The sequence below is a fragment of the Sebastes umbrosus genome, chromosome 8 (assembly GCF_015220745.1).
Source record: "Sebastes umbrosus isolate fSebUmb1 chromosome 8, fSebUmb1.pri, whole genome shotgun sequence".
Lineage (NCBI taxonomy): Eukaryota > Metazoa > Chordata > Actinopteri > Perciformes > Sebastidae > Sebastes > Sebastes umbrosus.
This window is the reverse complement of record NC_051276.1, coordinates 6,326,878-6,343,749: the sequence shown is the minus strand read 5'-3', so window position 1 is coordinate 6,343,749 and position 16,872 is coordinate 6,326,878. Positions and strand designations below refer to the sequence as shown.

The following is a 16,872-nucleotide window of genomic DNA, read 5'->3' as shown; positions in this document are numbered from 1 at the left end:
TGACGCCAGTAATCCAATACTGACAGAGGAAAAACAAATGGACTATTTTTGCCTGTAAAAATGCAAACGGACTGTTAGTTTATGTAGTATACATATACACAGTATCAATTCTATTGTATGTATGCAGGTTAATCTCTAGAAAAAAATCATAGCTTTAGCACTGTCGTCATCTTCTGCGAGAAAAGGGCAGCTCACTTCTCTCCGTTCTCCCTATGAATGAATGAATGAATGGTATACGTGTCCTTTTTCAACAGGAAACATGACAGCACCTGGTGGCTCTCAGGTTCATAGCAGCGTTAGTTTTTAACCAAGTGTGAAGGGCTACAAAAACAACTGAGATGGAGCCACATAGTAGTCTGTTAATGCCATACATACATAAAGGAAATTTGCGAATATTTCTCACGTTTTTTTCCCTCCGCCTTTTAGTGCACCGGGCCACGAAAACATCTGACTGACCCTCTTTTAGGTTTGTGGTGAGACTTGGTAACCCCTACTGACCTGGGTGTTCAGCGCGTCTTCACAAATAGATCCGAACATCATCAATCAGTCAAACAGCCACCGGGACATGCAATAAGTTCACGGCTCCCTTCTCACAGAAACCAATCGAGGGAAAATAGGTAGGCAGACATTCCCCCCCTAAACCAGCTACCACCTGTAGCCAGAGAAAAGGCTAATAGTGGACAAAGAAACAGCTACCTTTAGTGTGCTAAACATGCATGTCGTTGTCATGCTGTCAGATCTCGGTAAGCCACAGACCCAGTCCACGTCGCCAATCAAAGTAGCACTCAAAGTGGGACAATTGTAAAACTGACAGGTGGATCACTGCTGGGGGCTGCAGGCAGCTCCTTAAATCAGAACATACCAACGTATTTCTACTTATATAAGCTACCGGGATGTCTCAGAATAGAAGCACAGATGTAGGACAAGAAACAATTTACCGGTCAGATCTAAATGACTTAAAAAAACAAAAACAAAATCACAGCCATAATTCTCTTTAAATGAAGTACACATTCACACGCACACGCGCAGGCCCAGCCAGTCAAACATACACTGTACTTTCGGCATGTGACCAAGAAAACAGAACTATGTGCAAAACACCATGATCAGATTATCACTTTTCAAAACTCTAATGCTGAATTAACCAGGCAGGAAGCTGTTTGGAGGGCATCACCATGACAAAAATAAGGTATGCTAGAACCTCTGCCTGACCTAGGATCACCTCAAGGTGACAGAAGAAGAACAGGGAAAAGCGAAGGAGCGAGTGAGAGAGTGTGAGATGAAACCCCACACACTCCGAGCACACCTTGAGCCACTTAGTGGATGTTTCAAGGGATGTGAGCAGAAGAGTCATCTGACTGAAAAGCAGACGGGAAGAATGTAGGAGAGTTTTTACTGGTTTTAAGTGAAGGTGGACAACTCTGGTTACTTTATCTGACTAACTTTTCTTTAACTTATTTCTGGCCTCTGACTCTTTGCACTTTTTGAGCAAAGTGTGCGGGGCAATCTGAGCATGACAGCGTCCATAAATAGAATCAATTTGATCTGAGAGCCTTCAGGGCCAGAGTTGTGCATCTCCAACTTTTGAGAGTGTGTGTGTAAATGCTTGTATGTGTGAGCATGTGTGTGTGTGTGTGTATGTGTGTGTGTGTGTGTGCATGTCAGTTTATGGCTGAGGTTTGAAGGCCCCACGAGCAGCATTGGTGGCAGCATTAGCTGCAGCGTTGGCAGCCGCAGTCTGAACGGTCTTGTTAGACATGACCCCTGTCGCAAACTCCTGCTGAGCCTTCTCAAAACTAGCACCGGTGGTACGATACAGTGCGTGCACCTGGAAAGAGCAGGAAAGAAAATGAGTTGGAATCAAGTCAAAGTGATTTAAATCTACTGTAAAGCCTTCAGGACAGCATTGAATGATTCAGCTAGGCAGATGTTTAGTTTCCTGGCTAATCACAACACTGACTGGCTCAATGTTAGTAGTGAATAATAATGACGCAGTTTCCTGTTTACTCTTACCACTTCGATATTTCCGAGTCATAGTGTGTCTGTCCACTCTCCAATATTCAAACAATATAAACATTTGTTGATGGTGTTCAAATAATTCGCATTATTAATATGTTCTTATCCTTATTTTCATAGGCTGTCTCCAATAATTTGGTTTGTGGCATCTCAGATAGAATCTATTAAACATAGGAACTGGCGCTGACATGTAGGAGTATTTCGTGGTTGTGTTACCTTTTTAAACATAATGAGCGAGCCCACAGACAGTGCGGTGAAGAGAGCTGCAATCAGTAACATGATGATGCCCACTGGGATGCTTTTGTTCAGACCAGTTAAAGATGCGATCCAACCACTGGGGGGAAAAAAACAAAACAACGACAATGGGAGTGAACTTCAGATCGTGCACTCGTAGTAGGAAGAGAATCCGTAAAATCCTCACCATGTTCCCCAGCCAGTGATGCCAATAGTTTGTAGAACGTGAACCCCAAACTGACAGATATAGACGAAGAAGAAGACAAAGAAGCGGAATGAACTGTCACTCCTGTAGTGGAGACAGAGAACAAAGTAGTGAGAGAGCAACGTGGGGGCAATAAAATAATTAAAAAAAAAACTGCATTTTTTTCCAACTCCGTCATTAATTCATCCTCCATTAAACATGAATTCCTCTGTGAAAGTCTGCCTACTGCTGCAGAAGGCGGTGTAATTATCCATGTATCTGCATACCTGAAAGCCCCGTAAAGCGGTCTGTACCAGCAGACGAAAGAACAGGGGGTAAACAGCAGAAACCATAGCATGGCCAGGCCGAAATCTACACCACGAGTTGCATCCACACAGAACCAGGCCAGGCAGCCAAACATGTTCACAAAGAGTGTGCCCGCATGAACTGATAGAAAAACAATAAAATGAAGACCTTGAGCGTCATTTCAGTACAAGAACACAGTAAATTATAATGTACGATCAGCAAAGTAAATCAAAATATCTTTGTTTTCTAATGTGACAAATGAGCAGACAGGTGTGTTTCTGCATATTATTTGATGATTCAGGTGGCCTCTCTTCTCTAATAGCTTATATGGGTTTGTCTTATAAACCCATGTGTTCTGACAGGAATGTGTGAGAATCAAAGTAAATGACATAATATTCAGTACAGGAGTGTGTCAGATGATCCACTTACACATCCAAAGGTTATACATGATCTTGACGGTCTTTTGGAACTCTACAGGAATGTCTACTGCAATGTCGTGGTAGAAACATGGGCCAACGGGGAGCTTCTCTGGCAGAGGAGGCCAGTTGTTCTTACGCCCTGTGTGGACAAAGGCAACAGTGTTTAGATGATAAGTCATGTATAATATCGGAATTTTTACCACTAAGTTAATATACTATGAAGCATAGATATATCAAGTGTGCGCGCATGAATCAAAACAAAAGAATGAATTACAGTACACTGCCAATGAAAAAACATGTTAATACCTTGTGTTTTAGCTTATCTGGCTAAAGCAATGTGAGTAAGGTATGAGTGTGAGTGAACTGAGATGATGCACTGACAATGCTTTCCCATCAAGTTTGGTGGATTCACACTTATGACATAACCTTTCTAAACTTATATAACACTATTTGAAATTTAATTAAAAAATATAAAATACATGGTGTTATAAATCATTGCAAATTATGATACAGAATATACGTGGACAGATATAATGCTTCAGAGGGAATATTGGTAAATAAATGAACATTGTGTCATGTGTACTGTCTGTCACAAAAGGAACGAAATGTTGCTGTCATGGTAACACATCAACTTTAGTCTTAACACCGTAATGAATCTAGCTTTGATTGGGAATGACCATTCAGACTCTGAGCTTGATGAGTTAAGTGAGTGAATAAAGTGACTGACTGACTGACCTCCCGCGGCTCCGTGGGACTGTAACTCTCTCTCCCGACGATCGAGCTCTGCCGCTTTCTTCTCCAACTCCTCCTGCCTTCTCAACAACTCAGCCTGAACACGTGCTTGGTCCTAAGACGGACACAGAAACGCTCTTAAAATCCACCATCCAACATCTGACAGGAGTGATGATATCCAATCAGGTCAGTAGTGAGGGTATTTTTCCACTTGGGTAAGTTAAGAGGTGTGTAAGTTTGAGAAGGGAAAATAAAGGGTTACGATTGGAAAAGCAATCGGCTACTATTGTTAACTCACTTCTGCAGTTAGTACTAAACTAGCTCTAAAATTGTACTGCAAGAGGAAAGCTACAAGTGGGGAACGAACGACACAAAGGGATATGGAAAACATCAGATGAAAGACAGTACCTCATTACGCCGCTGTTAGGCCATCAGAAAACAGATGAGTATATGAAGGACGAGAGGAAATGTGAACCAGAAACAAAGACAGAGAGTGTCTGTATATGTGCTATAAAACTACATGTGATTCAATATATAAATAAACACGTTTTCTGTGTAGTACCTGAGTCTGTTGCTGTGAGTAAGCCGGCGGCTCTTCTGTGGGCTTCATGATGGCAGGCTGCGTGTTCTGCTGGGGGGGGGCAGGAGCAGCTTTGGGGGCATCCCCAGGGGCCGCCTGTAAAACCAGCAGAAAACTGCTATATTAATATTTGTGCAATCAAAAGACAGACCCTGAATCAAAATTGTAATTAGGCCACAGTCATATTTTGTCAGTGAAATCCTTTGTGACAGAGGAAGAGAGAAAGAGGGTAGTGGATAAAATGAGGTCAGTGACTCAGAAGCACGCAAACACACGGATGCACACACTCATTAAAAGGAAATGCTAGTTAAGCTGACCGTTCTGGCGTCTGTGAAGGGGTTATACTCCTCCAGACCACCAGGAGGGGCAGACCGGGTCACCTGCGTCACTGAAGGATCCTACGGGACAGACAGGACCATAAAGTGTTTCAGGGGTTAAACCACAAAATCCAAAACTGAATTATTGTTGTTGTTAGCTAAACTATAATTTGTATGAAAAACCACAGCTGAACCAGACGTTCACTGGGTCTATGTTCTGACCAGTTATTACTGTTGACAAACAGTACAGGCAGGATGTACATGCAACACAGCAGAAATGTTAATCTTACTCTATGTGACTTTCTTGATCTTGTGGCCATTTGAAACACTATGAATGGGATCAGGAGCCAGGGGAACTGGGGAAATGCCACTAACTACATGCTTGCGAGACAGGACAGTCTATGGTAGTCTATGGTGACCCACCATGTGCCGTAAGGAGCCAACAGTTTGTAGGTTTTCATCCCAACCAAGACTCCACCTACTGATAAACTCACCTGCAGGTACAGGGGAGGGACTTAACATTTAAATCAGCCACTCAAGTGTCCTGTTAGGATGAAAACCAGCAGACTGGTTGCAGCCCCTGGCCATGGTGAAAGGTAACATAGTTTACAAGGGAGAATAAACTGTTTTATACACAACTGTAGCACAAATAAACAGCCTGCATTTAGCCTAACATTATAATGAAAAACAAACTAGCATTATCTTATCGGTGTTCTGTGTCACTCCCCACTAAGATGAGGAGGAAGTCAATGTTTCAAGACAATATTAAGTGTCGGTATTGTGTGCGACGTTTATGTGTGCAGTGCATTGAATTAATGCTAAGTTAAAGGTCCCTTATTGTAAAAAGTGAAATTTTCATATCTTTTATATCATAAAGCAGGTTCAACTGCTATATAAATACTGTGAAAGTATCAAAACGTTCAATATACGGAGAAATACACACAGCCCGTATTCAGAAATAGTGCGTTTGAAATAAGCTGTTAGGATTCCTGTCCATTTGTGATGTCAAAAATATACAACATTTAGACCATTTCACAGTTTTAAACATAAACATTCTAAATGTGTCCCAGTTTATTTCCTGTTGCAGTGTATGTGAATGACATCAGCATACAGGAAGTACACATGGACCCAAACTGTTGCCTAGTAACGCAATTCCATTGCAATTCCATTGCAATTCTGTCTGAAATGCCCTAAAACGGAGCGTTTCAGACAGAGGGTAATTACAGGTATGTTCAGGCAGACAGTATGAGGAAAATAAAGTTATTTTTTTAACATTACAGCATGTAAACATGTTGTAGTAGAAACACAAAATACAAGTGTGAACCTGAAAATTAGCACAATATGGGACCTTTAAGTTTGTGTTGGAGCACTGCTGTGACAATATACAACTCCAGTAGCACGTTTAAAGCCCCTCAACCTGCGTGACCCAGAGAGGGCTGGAGATGATGCTAGCATCAGTCGGTTAGCTCATGTTTACTGAGCTAGCAGCTAACATCACGTGTCTTTGTTCTTAGTTCTTATTACAACATAGTAAACAGACCTCCTCTGCAACAACGTGCTGGCTAATCCTCCACAGCTTCTTCTACAGAGTGAACAACCACATAATGTGTCAGTGATAAAGATAAACGATGTGACTGGTGACTAGCTCGCTCTGCTAAGCTACCAAGGAGAAGCTCCAGCTAGCTGTCAGGCTGCTAGCAGGATGCTACAGTGAGTCCGGCCTCACTGCGCTCTGGAGCGGACTGTACGTTAGCATGCTAGCTAGTTAGCTCAGGGAGCTACCTGGAAGGGGTTGCTGAAGTCCGGGTCCGCGAACGGGTTGCTGTCAAAGTCGGACATGGTCCAGCCTCTCTAGTAGCGGTGTCCTCTGTGTGGAAGAAGCTCCCGGGTCTCCAGGTGAAGGTTCAGCCTCTCTCTGCTGGCCTGCAGTCTGCTCCGCCTCCTGCTGATGGAGACCTGATGGAGACCTGATGGAGACCTGATGGAGACCCCCTCGCTGAGCTGAGCTTAGCAAGCTAGTAGCCAGCAGCACAGAGAGATGGCAGCAGAGGATGCGTGATGAGCGGATGCGTGATGAGCGGCGCCTTCTGACGTCACAGTTTCAGCACCGCGGACAGCATGACGTCTGGACAGGTACAGTACGTCATAATACATATTATTAATATAATAATTAATATAGTGTACTGGGATGAGGGACTTCTGCCCCTTTGTGTTTTTTTTTATTATTTTATTTAAAAGGGACCATGTACAGTTTAAAACATAAATGTCACTATTTGATGCACCGTACCAGATTATAGCTTTAAGATAATTCACATCTGTAGTCCACTTGGCAGGTCAAAACAAAGAAACACACTACAGTCATACAAGAAAGAACATACAAAACACACAATAGCACATCACAAAGTATGCTTGACAAGTAAAAGAAAGTCATGAAGACCATTGGAGTAAAGATCAGTGAGTACAGAGCTGAGCAGCTTTCAACACACGTTTTAAGTTGGTTTTGAAAATGCTGATAGAGCTGCAGCTCCTCACATTGTCAGGCAGGCTGTTCCACTGGTGTTCCACTGATTTGTGGCCTTAACAGAAAAAGCTGATTGCCCAAATGCAGTGCGGCGTAATGGTGTATCTGGTGTCTCACATATGAAATCATATATTTTATATTTGGGATGTGAACACTGATGATTACATTTAAATGACAGAAATAAGCTCTTCCTCGTTCACTCATCATTTCATTTGAGACATGGCCAGGTTAACATATAAAGGGGCCCTGGGGGCAAAAAAAGTGATGTTGGGCCCCCTGTTGACCTCCAACCCCCCATTTCACACTTTCTGTGAGTGCAGGTGTAATGTACCTATTTGCCTCCAAGTATCCATCAAGTAGGCCTACAGTGCACATAGAGACACAAACATCTACCAGTACACCTAAGATAAGATAAGATAAGATAAGATAAGATGTTCCTTTATTAGTCCCACACTCGGGAAATTTGCAGTGTACAACAGCAAAGGGGATAGTGCAAAAAACAAGCTGCATCAGCTAACACAGTAAAAAAAGAGCTAAACAAAGTGTAACAAAGTATGAACCATTTAAATAGAAGGAAGTATAAAAATAGGAGCAGTATATACAGTATTGACAATAAACAGACTATTAACACAATTGCACAAGTGGAAAATGATATTGTACAGTGAGAATGAATGAAATTCCACCTGAAAATATCAGGTTATTGTCAGTTTTTGGTGTGTAAGTGTAGGTGGACTACTGGGAGCAGTGCTGGTTGTGGAGTCTGACAGCTGCAGGAAGGAAGGACCTGCGATAGCGCTCCTTCAGACACACTTTGGGTGGAGCAGATCTGTCACTGAAGGAGCTCTCCAGTGCTGAGATGGTGTCCTGCATGGGGTGGGAGTCATTCTCCATCATGGATGACAGCTTAGCCATCATCCTCCTCTGTCCCACCTGTGCCATTGCCTGGCCCCTGCACGTTTTCTGTTTGTCAATTTGTTTGTGGTGATAAAATTACAGATCAGATCTTTATTTAAGGATATGTTCAATATGTGCACAACATGGGGCTCTCTATAGAACAGGACTATGATTATTTAACAACACAGGATCCGCTTTAGTTGATATTGTACTTTAGTGGTGCAAACAAATACGCAGTTATGCAAATTGCCAAGAAGCAACTGACTGAGGGGCTTCAGGTGACTCTGGGGGTCATGGACCCCCTGGCAGTTGCCCACTTTACTGGGTTGGTTCCAGCCTTTAGTACAGTTTTAAAGTTTTTTGAACCTTAAGATTTTTTTAAAAAAATTTAATACAGGCAAAATACACATAGCAAACACGACAATATGATGACATGACAATATAACCTCAAAAGTAAAGAAAAAAAAATAAATAAATAAATAAACATCCAGCGACAAAAATATAATTAATAGGATCTCTTCAATAATTCAAATAATGAGGTTGATGGTACCGATACATTTAGAAACTGAAATATACATATGACAGGTAGAGCATATTTAATATTTCATATAGTCCTACTTTTCACTAGAGCAAATATTTTTCCATTTCATGTTGTGTTGTGCTACATTTTGGTGGTTTGTTGCAATTATTTCCAAAAGAAATAAGTACATTAAGTATTTCCATTTTTATGCTACTGTATACTTGTACTCCCCCTACATTTCAGAGGGAACATTGTTTTTTGTTTTGTTTACTGTGGAGGCAATTTCTGTAAAGAAGGACTCGAAAATCAAGAGAAAGTCTTTTAAAGGTTTAATAAACACTTGCAAGTGGGCAAACAACCATCAACATAAATGTTCAAGGCTGAGAGCCCAGAGGCTCTCCGTTTCGTGACATTTATACCCTTGTGTGCAGGCTCACAGTCATACATCTCACTGATGTGAGACATCTGTCTGTCTGACTGACACTTCTGTCCTTTTTAGGGTTACTTGTCCTCAGATAGGCTCTACAAGTTCGTTGACTAGGTGACCAACACCGGAACAGATATTGGCCTTGAGGGCAATGAGTGTCACCTGTCATGACCTTAGGAATGTGCACATGATTGTATTTTTCCAACACATTTACTCCACTAGATTTATCTGACAGCTGCAGTCACTTAGAAGACTGAGAGTTTAGATGTGAAATATATGATGAGCTTACAAAATATGACACATTTCTTTAAATAAAAAGTCTAAAATTATTATTATTATTATTATAATAATAATAATAATAATAATAATAATAATAAAACACTACAGTCTGATAGGGTCTGTTGATATTTTGAATACATTTTGCTCATAATGCTTCTCTATTTAAGTAGACTTTTGAATTCAAGACTTTTACTTGTAGTGGAGCGTTTTTGCATTGAGTAATTGCAATTAAGCTCTCAACCCTACTTTCACCATGTGTGCCTGAACTCAATATACAGCAGTGCTGTGAATTAATATTTTATTTCTTTTTGTTTTCGTATCCCAAAGATGTCAACCTCTATTTAAATGTATAGCTGCTTCCTTTTACCATCTCCATCTTTTGTTTCTCAGCCATATCCTAAAAAAATGTGGAGCATCAAAATCGTTTTTCTCTCTGTACACTGAAGGGAATATTTCTACAAATTAAAACTTAACTACCCCTAATTGGAAGTAAAAGGCAAACCTCACCCACGTGGGCTGTGAGGTTGACTAAAATAAAATAAAGAAAATGATTTGATGATTATTTTCTGGTCTTATTTTTACACCAGTGCCTGTACTGTATGCACACTACACAGCATTTGAGCTCCTGTAGGTCAAACACCACAGCAATCTCCTCCACTTGATGATTATGATGATTATGTTAATGATGATAATGATGATGAGGATGATGATACATGGAACTGTCTGCTGCTCAGTTGGTCTGTGAGAAAGAGCTGGAGAGGTGAACCCAGACTGCTTATTTCACGATATGTAACACTGACCTCTTTCTCTGCAGCGATCCCAGACTATTTGAAATCATTTTATTTCACTCGTCCCCATAAGAAGAATCAAACCCCCTGAGAGCTCCCATGATGTGTGTGTGTGTGCTTTTCCACATTGGCTTTGAGGTTCTGTTAGTTGCCCAAATCGGCCACTTGGGGGAGCTATGATCCAATATGTCCCATAAAGCCTTTCTGCAGAATCCTTTCTCATTTGCCATCAATTTATTTTCATTCAAACAAAGGGTGACCATGTGAAGAACATCACATCAGTTGACAGCCTGTAAATGTGATTTAAACATTTAAGCACCATTTACTCAGATTAAGTTTCAATTGAAGAACAAATGCTATTAGGTGGAAATCTTACAGTATGTGGTAAATGATGGAGGTTAAAATATTTCCTTTTATTGTTTGAATCCTAGCGCTCATTTTTTAAACAAAGGCACCGTGTTACTTTGGTTTTATAGCAGCCTAACACCTAAATGCTCTTAACTTATACTAATGCGCTTTTGTTAATAAGTAACTAAACACCTTCATACCCTGCTAATGTGCTCCTTCTGCCTTTATATACTGTACCTATATAATGTTTTGCATTGATAGACTCTAGATAAACACAAACTGTGGATTCATTACAATTCATGTCCTGTCCACAAACACACACACTCACCGCAAACACACACACAAAATGAGCATCGGTTCCTTCCCTAATCTTGTATTAATGGACCCAATCACAGACTCTATGAATAATCAATGGCCAGTGGTCTGCAACCGCAGTGCTGAGACCTTGAGTGAAACTGAATTTTCCTAATAAGACACACACACATACACACACATACACTCACGCACCCACACCTCGAGGCCCTAATAAGCACTAATGCACTGTGGGTTGAGGATACGTCACATGGTTTGTTTGCTGCAGAATGTGAAAGATAAACATGCTGTGCAACGTGTGTGTGTGTGTGTGTGTGTGTGTGTGTGTCTATGTATATGTACTGTATATATGTGTGTGTGTGTGTGTGAGTAGAACAGTGTGAAAGCAGGGACCTGTCTGTCCTTGCCTTTCGTATATGCTGCTTTCCACAGACGACTCTGTGAGGAAACAACCGCTTTGGCTAATAGCTGCTACATTAGTCTCTTAACCAGCTGGTCATGGCCATTTAGAAATGTTCATTAGGTCGCAGACCAGAGTGGATAGGTGTGATAGTTCACTCCCCGCTGTTGACTGTAGAAAGACAGAAAAAAGAGACGGAGAGCGGAGAGAGAGAGAGAGAGGCAGACAGACAGACAGACAGACAGACAGACAGATGGAGAGGGAGAGGGAAGCAATTTACTGGCCAACATGACGACCAAGTGTTAAAAGCTGCAGATGCAATTATCCTCGTATTGCCCTGAATAAGAACCTTGTGCATAATGATCTCATTAAGGTCTATGAGTGTTATTTTAGGGCTCTGAAAAGGTTGGATAAGCAGGACTTGATATTATGGGTTATTAATGCTGCAACATCTGGTGCCATTCTGGCAGGAGTCTGATAGTAATCTGAACGGGCTGCAAAATTCACTGTTGAACTGATGTTCCGATCATATATGTAGAATGTATTATTCTTATGTAGATGGGAATATATAACTGTATTAAGGCTGGGTAATATATATTATATATATATATAGATATATATATATATATTATATTGATATCGTGATATGAGACTAGATATCGTCTTAGATTTTGGATATCGTAATATGGTAATAAGTGTCGTCCTTTCCTGGTTTTCCAGGCTACATTACAGTAAAATGATTTCATTTTCTGACTGTTTAGCTGTTCTATTATTTGCCTTTACACACTTAGTCATTATATCCACATTACGGATAATTATTTATCAAAAATCTCATTTGTAAATATTTAGTGAAAGCACAAGTCAACCCTACAATATCGTTGCAATATCTATGTCGAGGTATTTGGTAAAAAATATTGTGATATTTGATTTTCCATATCGCCCTGCCCTAAACTGTATATAGATATGTGGTAATGTATAGCTTTATATATGGGCTCTGTGTGTGTGTATGCATGTGAATTTGTTTGTGCTGTTGACCAGTCAGAGCACATTACACACCGCAGAGGGGAAACGGCGCTCCGTCGCCGGAAAAGCGATTGATTCTCCATTTCCATATTAATGAGCAGATTTGTTAAGAGCCTGCAGGAGAGGGTGAAAATAACAGGGTCTTCATAGGGCACGACATTTATAAATAAAGCTGATGCAGAGAAAAATGGAAATTAAACCTTTTAGTTTAATAAATTTGAGGCGTCCGCAGCAAAGCGAGCGATTTGCATTTCCATTTGTGGCCAAATAATGAGAGTGCGGGGTCCATGATGAGCTTGCTGGTGCTGCTTTTGGGTCTCAAACAGTCAGACAATCACTCCAGCGTGCAGCCCTCCACATCAATGTCATTAGCTCGGGCCTGTTAACTCCGCTACTTGGCTTTCTAAGATTATTTGGCGAAGTAGAGATTCCTATTGTCACTTTGAATGAGGAATACGCTCAAAGTAAAATGTATTCACTTCTGTATTTCCCAACCTGGATGTGTCTGTATCTTTTCCCTTGAATATTCAACGTTCCTCCATACATTCAGGTGTCACTTTAAAATGATCCTGCGTTGTTCTAAAACAATTCTGTCGGAAAGAGTCTCCGTCTTTCGCTCTGCCTCTCTCATAAACACTTGCACTTATAGACACACACACGCACACAACACGCGACTCACACACGCGCACACACACAAAGCATCACTGATTGAATTTATTGGGGAATGGATGTTGACTAGACCACTCCAAGTAGGCTAGATTGTTGTTGTTCCCAGATTGACAGACAGACCCAGAGCGGCTGATTGAAAGTGCCTTTTAGCTTGCTCTCACTGTATATTTGATTTGGCAAAATGGAAGAGGAGTCCAGTCTTTTCCCAGGATGCAAACACAAGCCCCTGTGTTTGTGTGGGTGGGTGTGTTTGTGTATTTGTGCATGCCACATTGACTGGTGGATGCTTTAGTAAATGCTGCATAAAATATACCCCTTTCAGGTATTAATTGAATAATGCAAGCACTCCCCTTGTCAGCCATCAAGTGGGCCACTTTCTCGGTGGCCTGTGCTGCTCTCCTCGCCCGTGAATTGACGAGATTTATCTGTGTTGTTCCAGCCAATGGATGCCATTTGTTCCAAATGTTTGACATAAACATGCAAAGAGCAGAGGCGTGCACTCATAAAATAAGCTTCTAGACCGTTGTTTTACAGCCCAAAGGGACCGATGGCGGGATGGTGGGATGGTGGTGGTGGGGGGGCCTCTCAGCCTATCAAATCATGTGGAGCTCTTGCTGAGCCAACGGCGTGTTAAAGTTCTCTTTCAACCAATGATGTGGTGAAAAGGAACAATTGCCGCCATAAAGAAAGAAAGAGGAAAAGGAGCATGGAGGAGAGAGACGGAGTGCTCCGGGAGGAGGGAGAGTGCAGTCGGAGGAGAGATGTGCAGCGTTCTGCTAAATATGCATACTTATTTTCCATGCCTTTAATGGGATACATCTCATTGGGCGCCTTATGTCTGCTTCCAAACTATAAAAGATATTTAGCTTTACACCTGCAGGAAATTCCCCATAATAAAGACAATATTGGCATACTGTATGGAGGCTTTGCTGAATCTGCTCTATATGCTTTCTAGCACTGTCAAGACACCCATGGCATTAATGCAGCTTGAAAAGAATAAAACTGATTACTCTAGATTTATATATATATATATATTTGAATTTTATTTTTGTGCGGAAGTGATAATGGAATGAGACCAATCAGTAATTTAAGTGCTACACTTTTTGTAGAGGTAGATGTTGTCTGTATTATGTGTATGGATTAGACTCAGGTGTGTGTGTGTGTGTGCATGTGTGTCTGTTGAGCACATTGAGGTTCGATTTGCTGATTTAGCACCTCTCTAATTTTCCACGGGGTAATATTTGCCTCACCTACTGCCATCTGTTTTTATTATCCGGGTGAATATGTTTGTCTAAGGATATCAATAATCATAAACAAAGCCATGACTCTTTCACCTCTCCCTCTGCATACCCCCTCTCTCCACATCTCCGTCTGTCTCCCGCACGAGGCTGCTCTCAGCTCTCGTACTCTTGATTGCACACAGTCTACATATTTCAACGTGTAATTGGTGAAAAGCAAACATTATCAACCCCAGTTTCAGTCAAACTACGCTCACACATGCAGCACATAACCGCACACACACACGTAGAGATTCGCACACACTGTGCCGCGGCTCATGCCTTGACTGAGTGTGTGCTCTCCTATTACAGACAGTAATTACCGTCAGTCACCCTGTGTGTCCATAACAAGCCAGCATAATGCCCTAATCAGGCCTGGATTAATCCAACCCTCGCTCTAATCACTCTAAAAGTGATTTATATTGTTTTTCCTGTTCGGAACAAATGAAATCTGTAGCCTAAATTAATACTGGCTTTTCATCACTGGGAAGTTAAAAAGCCAGTAACCATCACATTCTTGTCATTAGGGCTGCGTCGGAGGAGACACGTACATGCACACACACACAGGCACACAGACACACACATGCACACATACGCTCAAATATTTAAGTTGAAAGGAAAAAAATATATAATGTAATATTCCATTAACTTGGCAAACTAATAACATTAGTCTTCTGCTGTGAAAGGCTTTCAGACCAAGCAAATGGGGGTCATCAGAGGAATAACTAAAATTTGATCGCTACTATTTCATAATACATATCCTGCTTTGGTTTAATAATTACCATCAGAAAATGGTTGCTGATAAATTACTTTTACGTTGTACAATTGTATCTGAGAACTTTTTTGAGCTGTAACTTAAGTGCACCGAGAGTTTATTGGCCAGCCTCACGTATTTCAGCACAGGAATATTTATAATGGACATGAAATCATTTTTTTTTTTTATCCATCTACCAATTATTCTGATGAAAAATGCTCCATATCATTCTGTGGAAGTCATTTGTCAAATTGTATCAGCCACAATCTTGCAATTTCTTGGTCCCGAGCTTTCATTTAAGAAAGCATGCCTCCTATTTTGGTCCATGCCTCCTACTTTGTTCATTTCCATTGTTAAACAAATCAATTCCAACCCTGACTCACTTCCCATTGTTTTTCATTATGAAGAACGAAGGCCGGACACGAATCATAACAGAACCCTGAAATTTCCTGCTCACTACTCGGCTTGTGCTCGGAATACAAACCAACTCACAAGACGCACATTTAACAAATGCAAATTGTGTGCCAATCTGGTCGAGCTATCTGGGGCTCCCGGTTCCATATTCATTTCCTCCACCCCACTGTTCGCAAACTCCAAAAACAATCCTGGGGTTAACCTGAGAGGGAGAGGAAATGGAGGTCTGACGGTGTCCACTATCTCGCTCTCCTTTCTTCTCCTTTATCTCTTTCTCTTCCACACGGTCTCTCACCTTTGCTCCCCTCTCCTTCCTCCCCTCTCCACCCTCTTCTCCCCTCTCCCCTGTTCTCTTCATGCTGTGTAATTCTCATCTTACACACTCTGTTGCTCCGGACTATGAATAATGCATGGTGTGTGAGAAATCCTCAATCTCATGCTTGGCTCCCAGCGAGCATTACGGAGCTTGCATCTCTATTACGGAGATGAATAGGAGAGACGGGAATATCGCATAGGATACGCTCTAACTTCATTGTTTGTTTTCAGCATTAAAGCTCCCAATCTGGGATTTCTTTAAGCACATATGAATTATGTATATAAATATACAAGGAGAGGCGTGCTGATGAAAAATAAGATTGTCAAAACTTTTATAATCTACCACATCGACGACCATTTTTCTCCAGTGTCACAATACAAATAGATATGAACAACAGGAGCAAACCATTAACAGCTTCAGACTATATTTTAAATTCATGCTCTTGTTTCCTGCCAGCCCTTGAAAAATAATTTATTTTCAGTTAATCAATTTTTTATAGAGAACTACTTTAAATTCAATCAAATAATGCTATAAAAAGCAGTTCCATAACATTTTTTTTTTGCTGCGGTGTGTTTCAATTCTGTAGGGTTTTCATTTTTACCTTCTCTGTGATTTGATTTTATGGAAATGATAAGATGGCAACTGCAGGTACAAAATGCATTTATAATAGAAATACAGGAGTGTGGTTGGGTGTATGTGTACACGAATCTCTGTCTGTGTGGGTCCCACCATTGGAAATGAGTTTATGGCTGAAATACTACAAATGCAGATAACAAAGCAGAATCGGGTTGCTGACATTGTGGATATTGTAAACCTGTTGAAGTGATTGTGCTATGTCGCCGGTGATGTGAAATAGTTACAATAGTTTTAAAAGCTTTTTTGACCCTGCCTACATTTACATGCACACTAATATTCCACTATTATTCTGAATATTCCAAATTTAATACGGATCATCATGTAAACAGCATATTCTGTTTGGATGTTCTGTATTAAGCCTCAAATGGAAGCATTTTCCGATTAAGACATGTGGGATAGGCTGATATTATTCGAGTTTTAGGAGCATTCTTTAAACATGTATACAGTGCATTTGGAATATATGCGTCTCAACTTGGATTTTTACGGCAGTTTGCGACACAAACCAACTA

At 40.9% G+C, this 16,872-nt stretch overlaps 2 protein-coding genes across 3 annotated transcripts in view; one reads left to right on the top strand and one right to left on the bottom strand.

The window, feature by feature from the left end:
- Positions 1-412: 412 nt before the first annotated feature.
- LOC119492626 (secretory carrier-associated membrane protein 1-like) lies at positions 413-6,794 on the bottom strand. 2 transcript variants are annotated; one of them, XM_037777197.1, is made up of 10 exons: positions 6,568-6,794; positions 4,786-4,866; positions 4,451-4,564; positions 4,297-4,308; positions 3,892-4,003; positions 3,167-3,295; positions 2,719-2,878; positions 2,435-2,536; positions 2,230-2,347; positions 413-1,825 (listed from the first exon to the last, which is right to left on the bottom strand). In XM_037777197.1, the coding sequence occupies exons 1-10, from the start codon at positions 6,622-6,624 to the stop codon at positions 1,664-1,666; spliced, it is 1,047 nt and encodes a 348-aa protein (XP_037633125.1). In that variant the 5' UTR covers positions 6,625-6,794; the 3' UTR covers positions 413-1,663. The 2 variants fall into 2 exon arrangements, with proteins under 2 accessions (XP_037633125.1, XP_037633126.1); XM_037777198.1 differs by lacking the exon at positions 4,297-4,308 and having other exon boundaries at positions 6,568-6,791.
- LOC119492627 (homeobox protein orthopedia-like) overlaps positions 6,785-16,872 on the top strand; it is a 68,658-nt gene continuing 58,570 nt past the window's right edge. Inside the window, exon 1 of the mRNA XM_037777201.1 lies at positions 6,785-6,918. The gene's annotated coding sequence lies outside the window, so the exon portion shown is untranslated. The remainder of the gene's footprint in view (positions 6,919-16,872) is intronic.

What these genes read in the sequence shown, in the direction of transcription:
- LOC119492626 (XM_037777197.1), bottom strand. Translation starts at nt 6,624, where the DNA reads ATGTCCGACTTTGACAGCAACCCGTTCGCGGACCCGGACTTCAGCAAC. An exon ending in CCGCTTTACGGGGCTTTCAG is followed by an intron (nt 2,537 to 2,718) that starts GTATGCAGATAC and finishes TCTCCACTACAG; the next exon opens with GAGTGACAGTTCATTCCGCT. An exon ending in CGCTCATTATGTTTAAAAAG is followed by an intron (nt 1,826 to 2,229) that starts GTAACACAACCA and finishes TGCTCTTTCCAG; the next exon opens with GTGCACGCACTGTATCGTAC.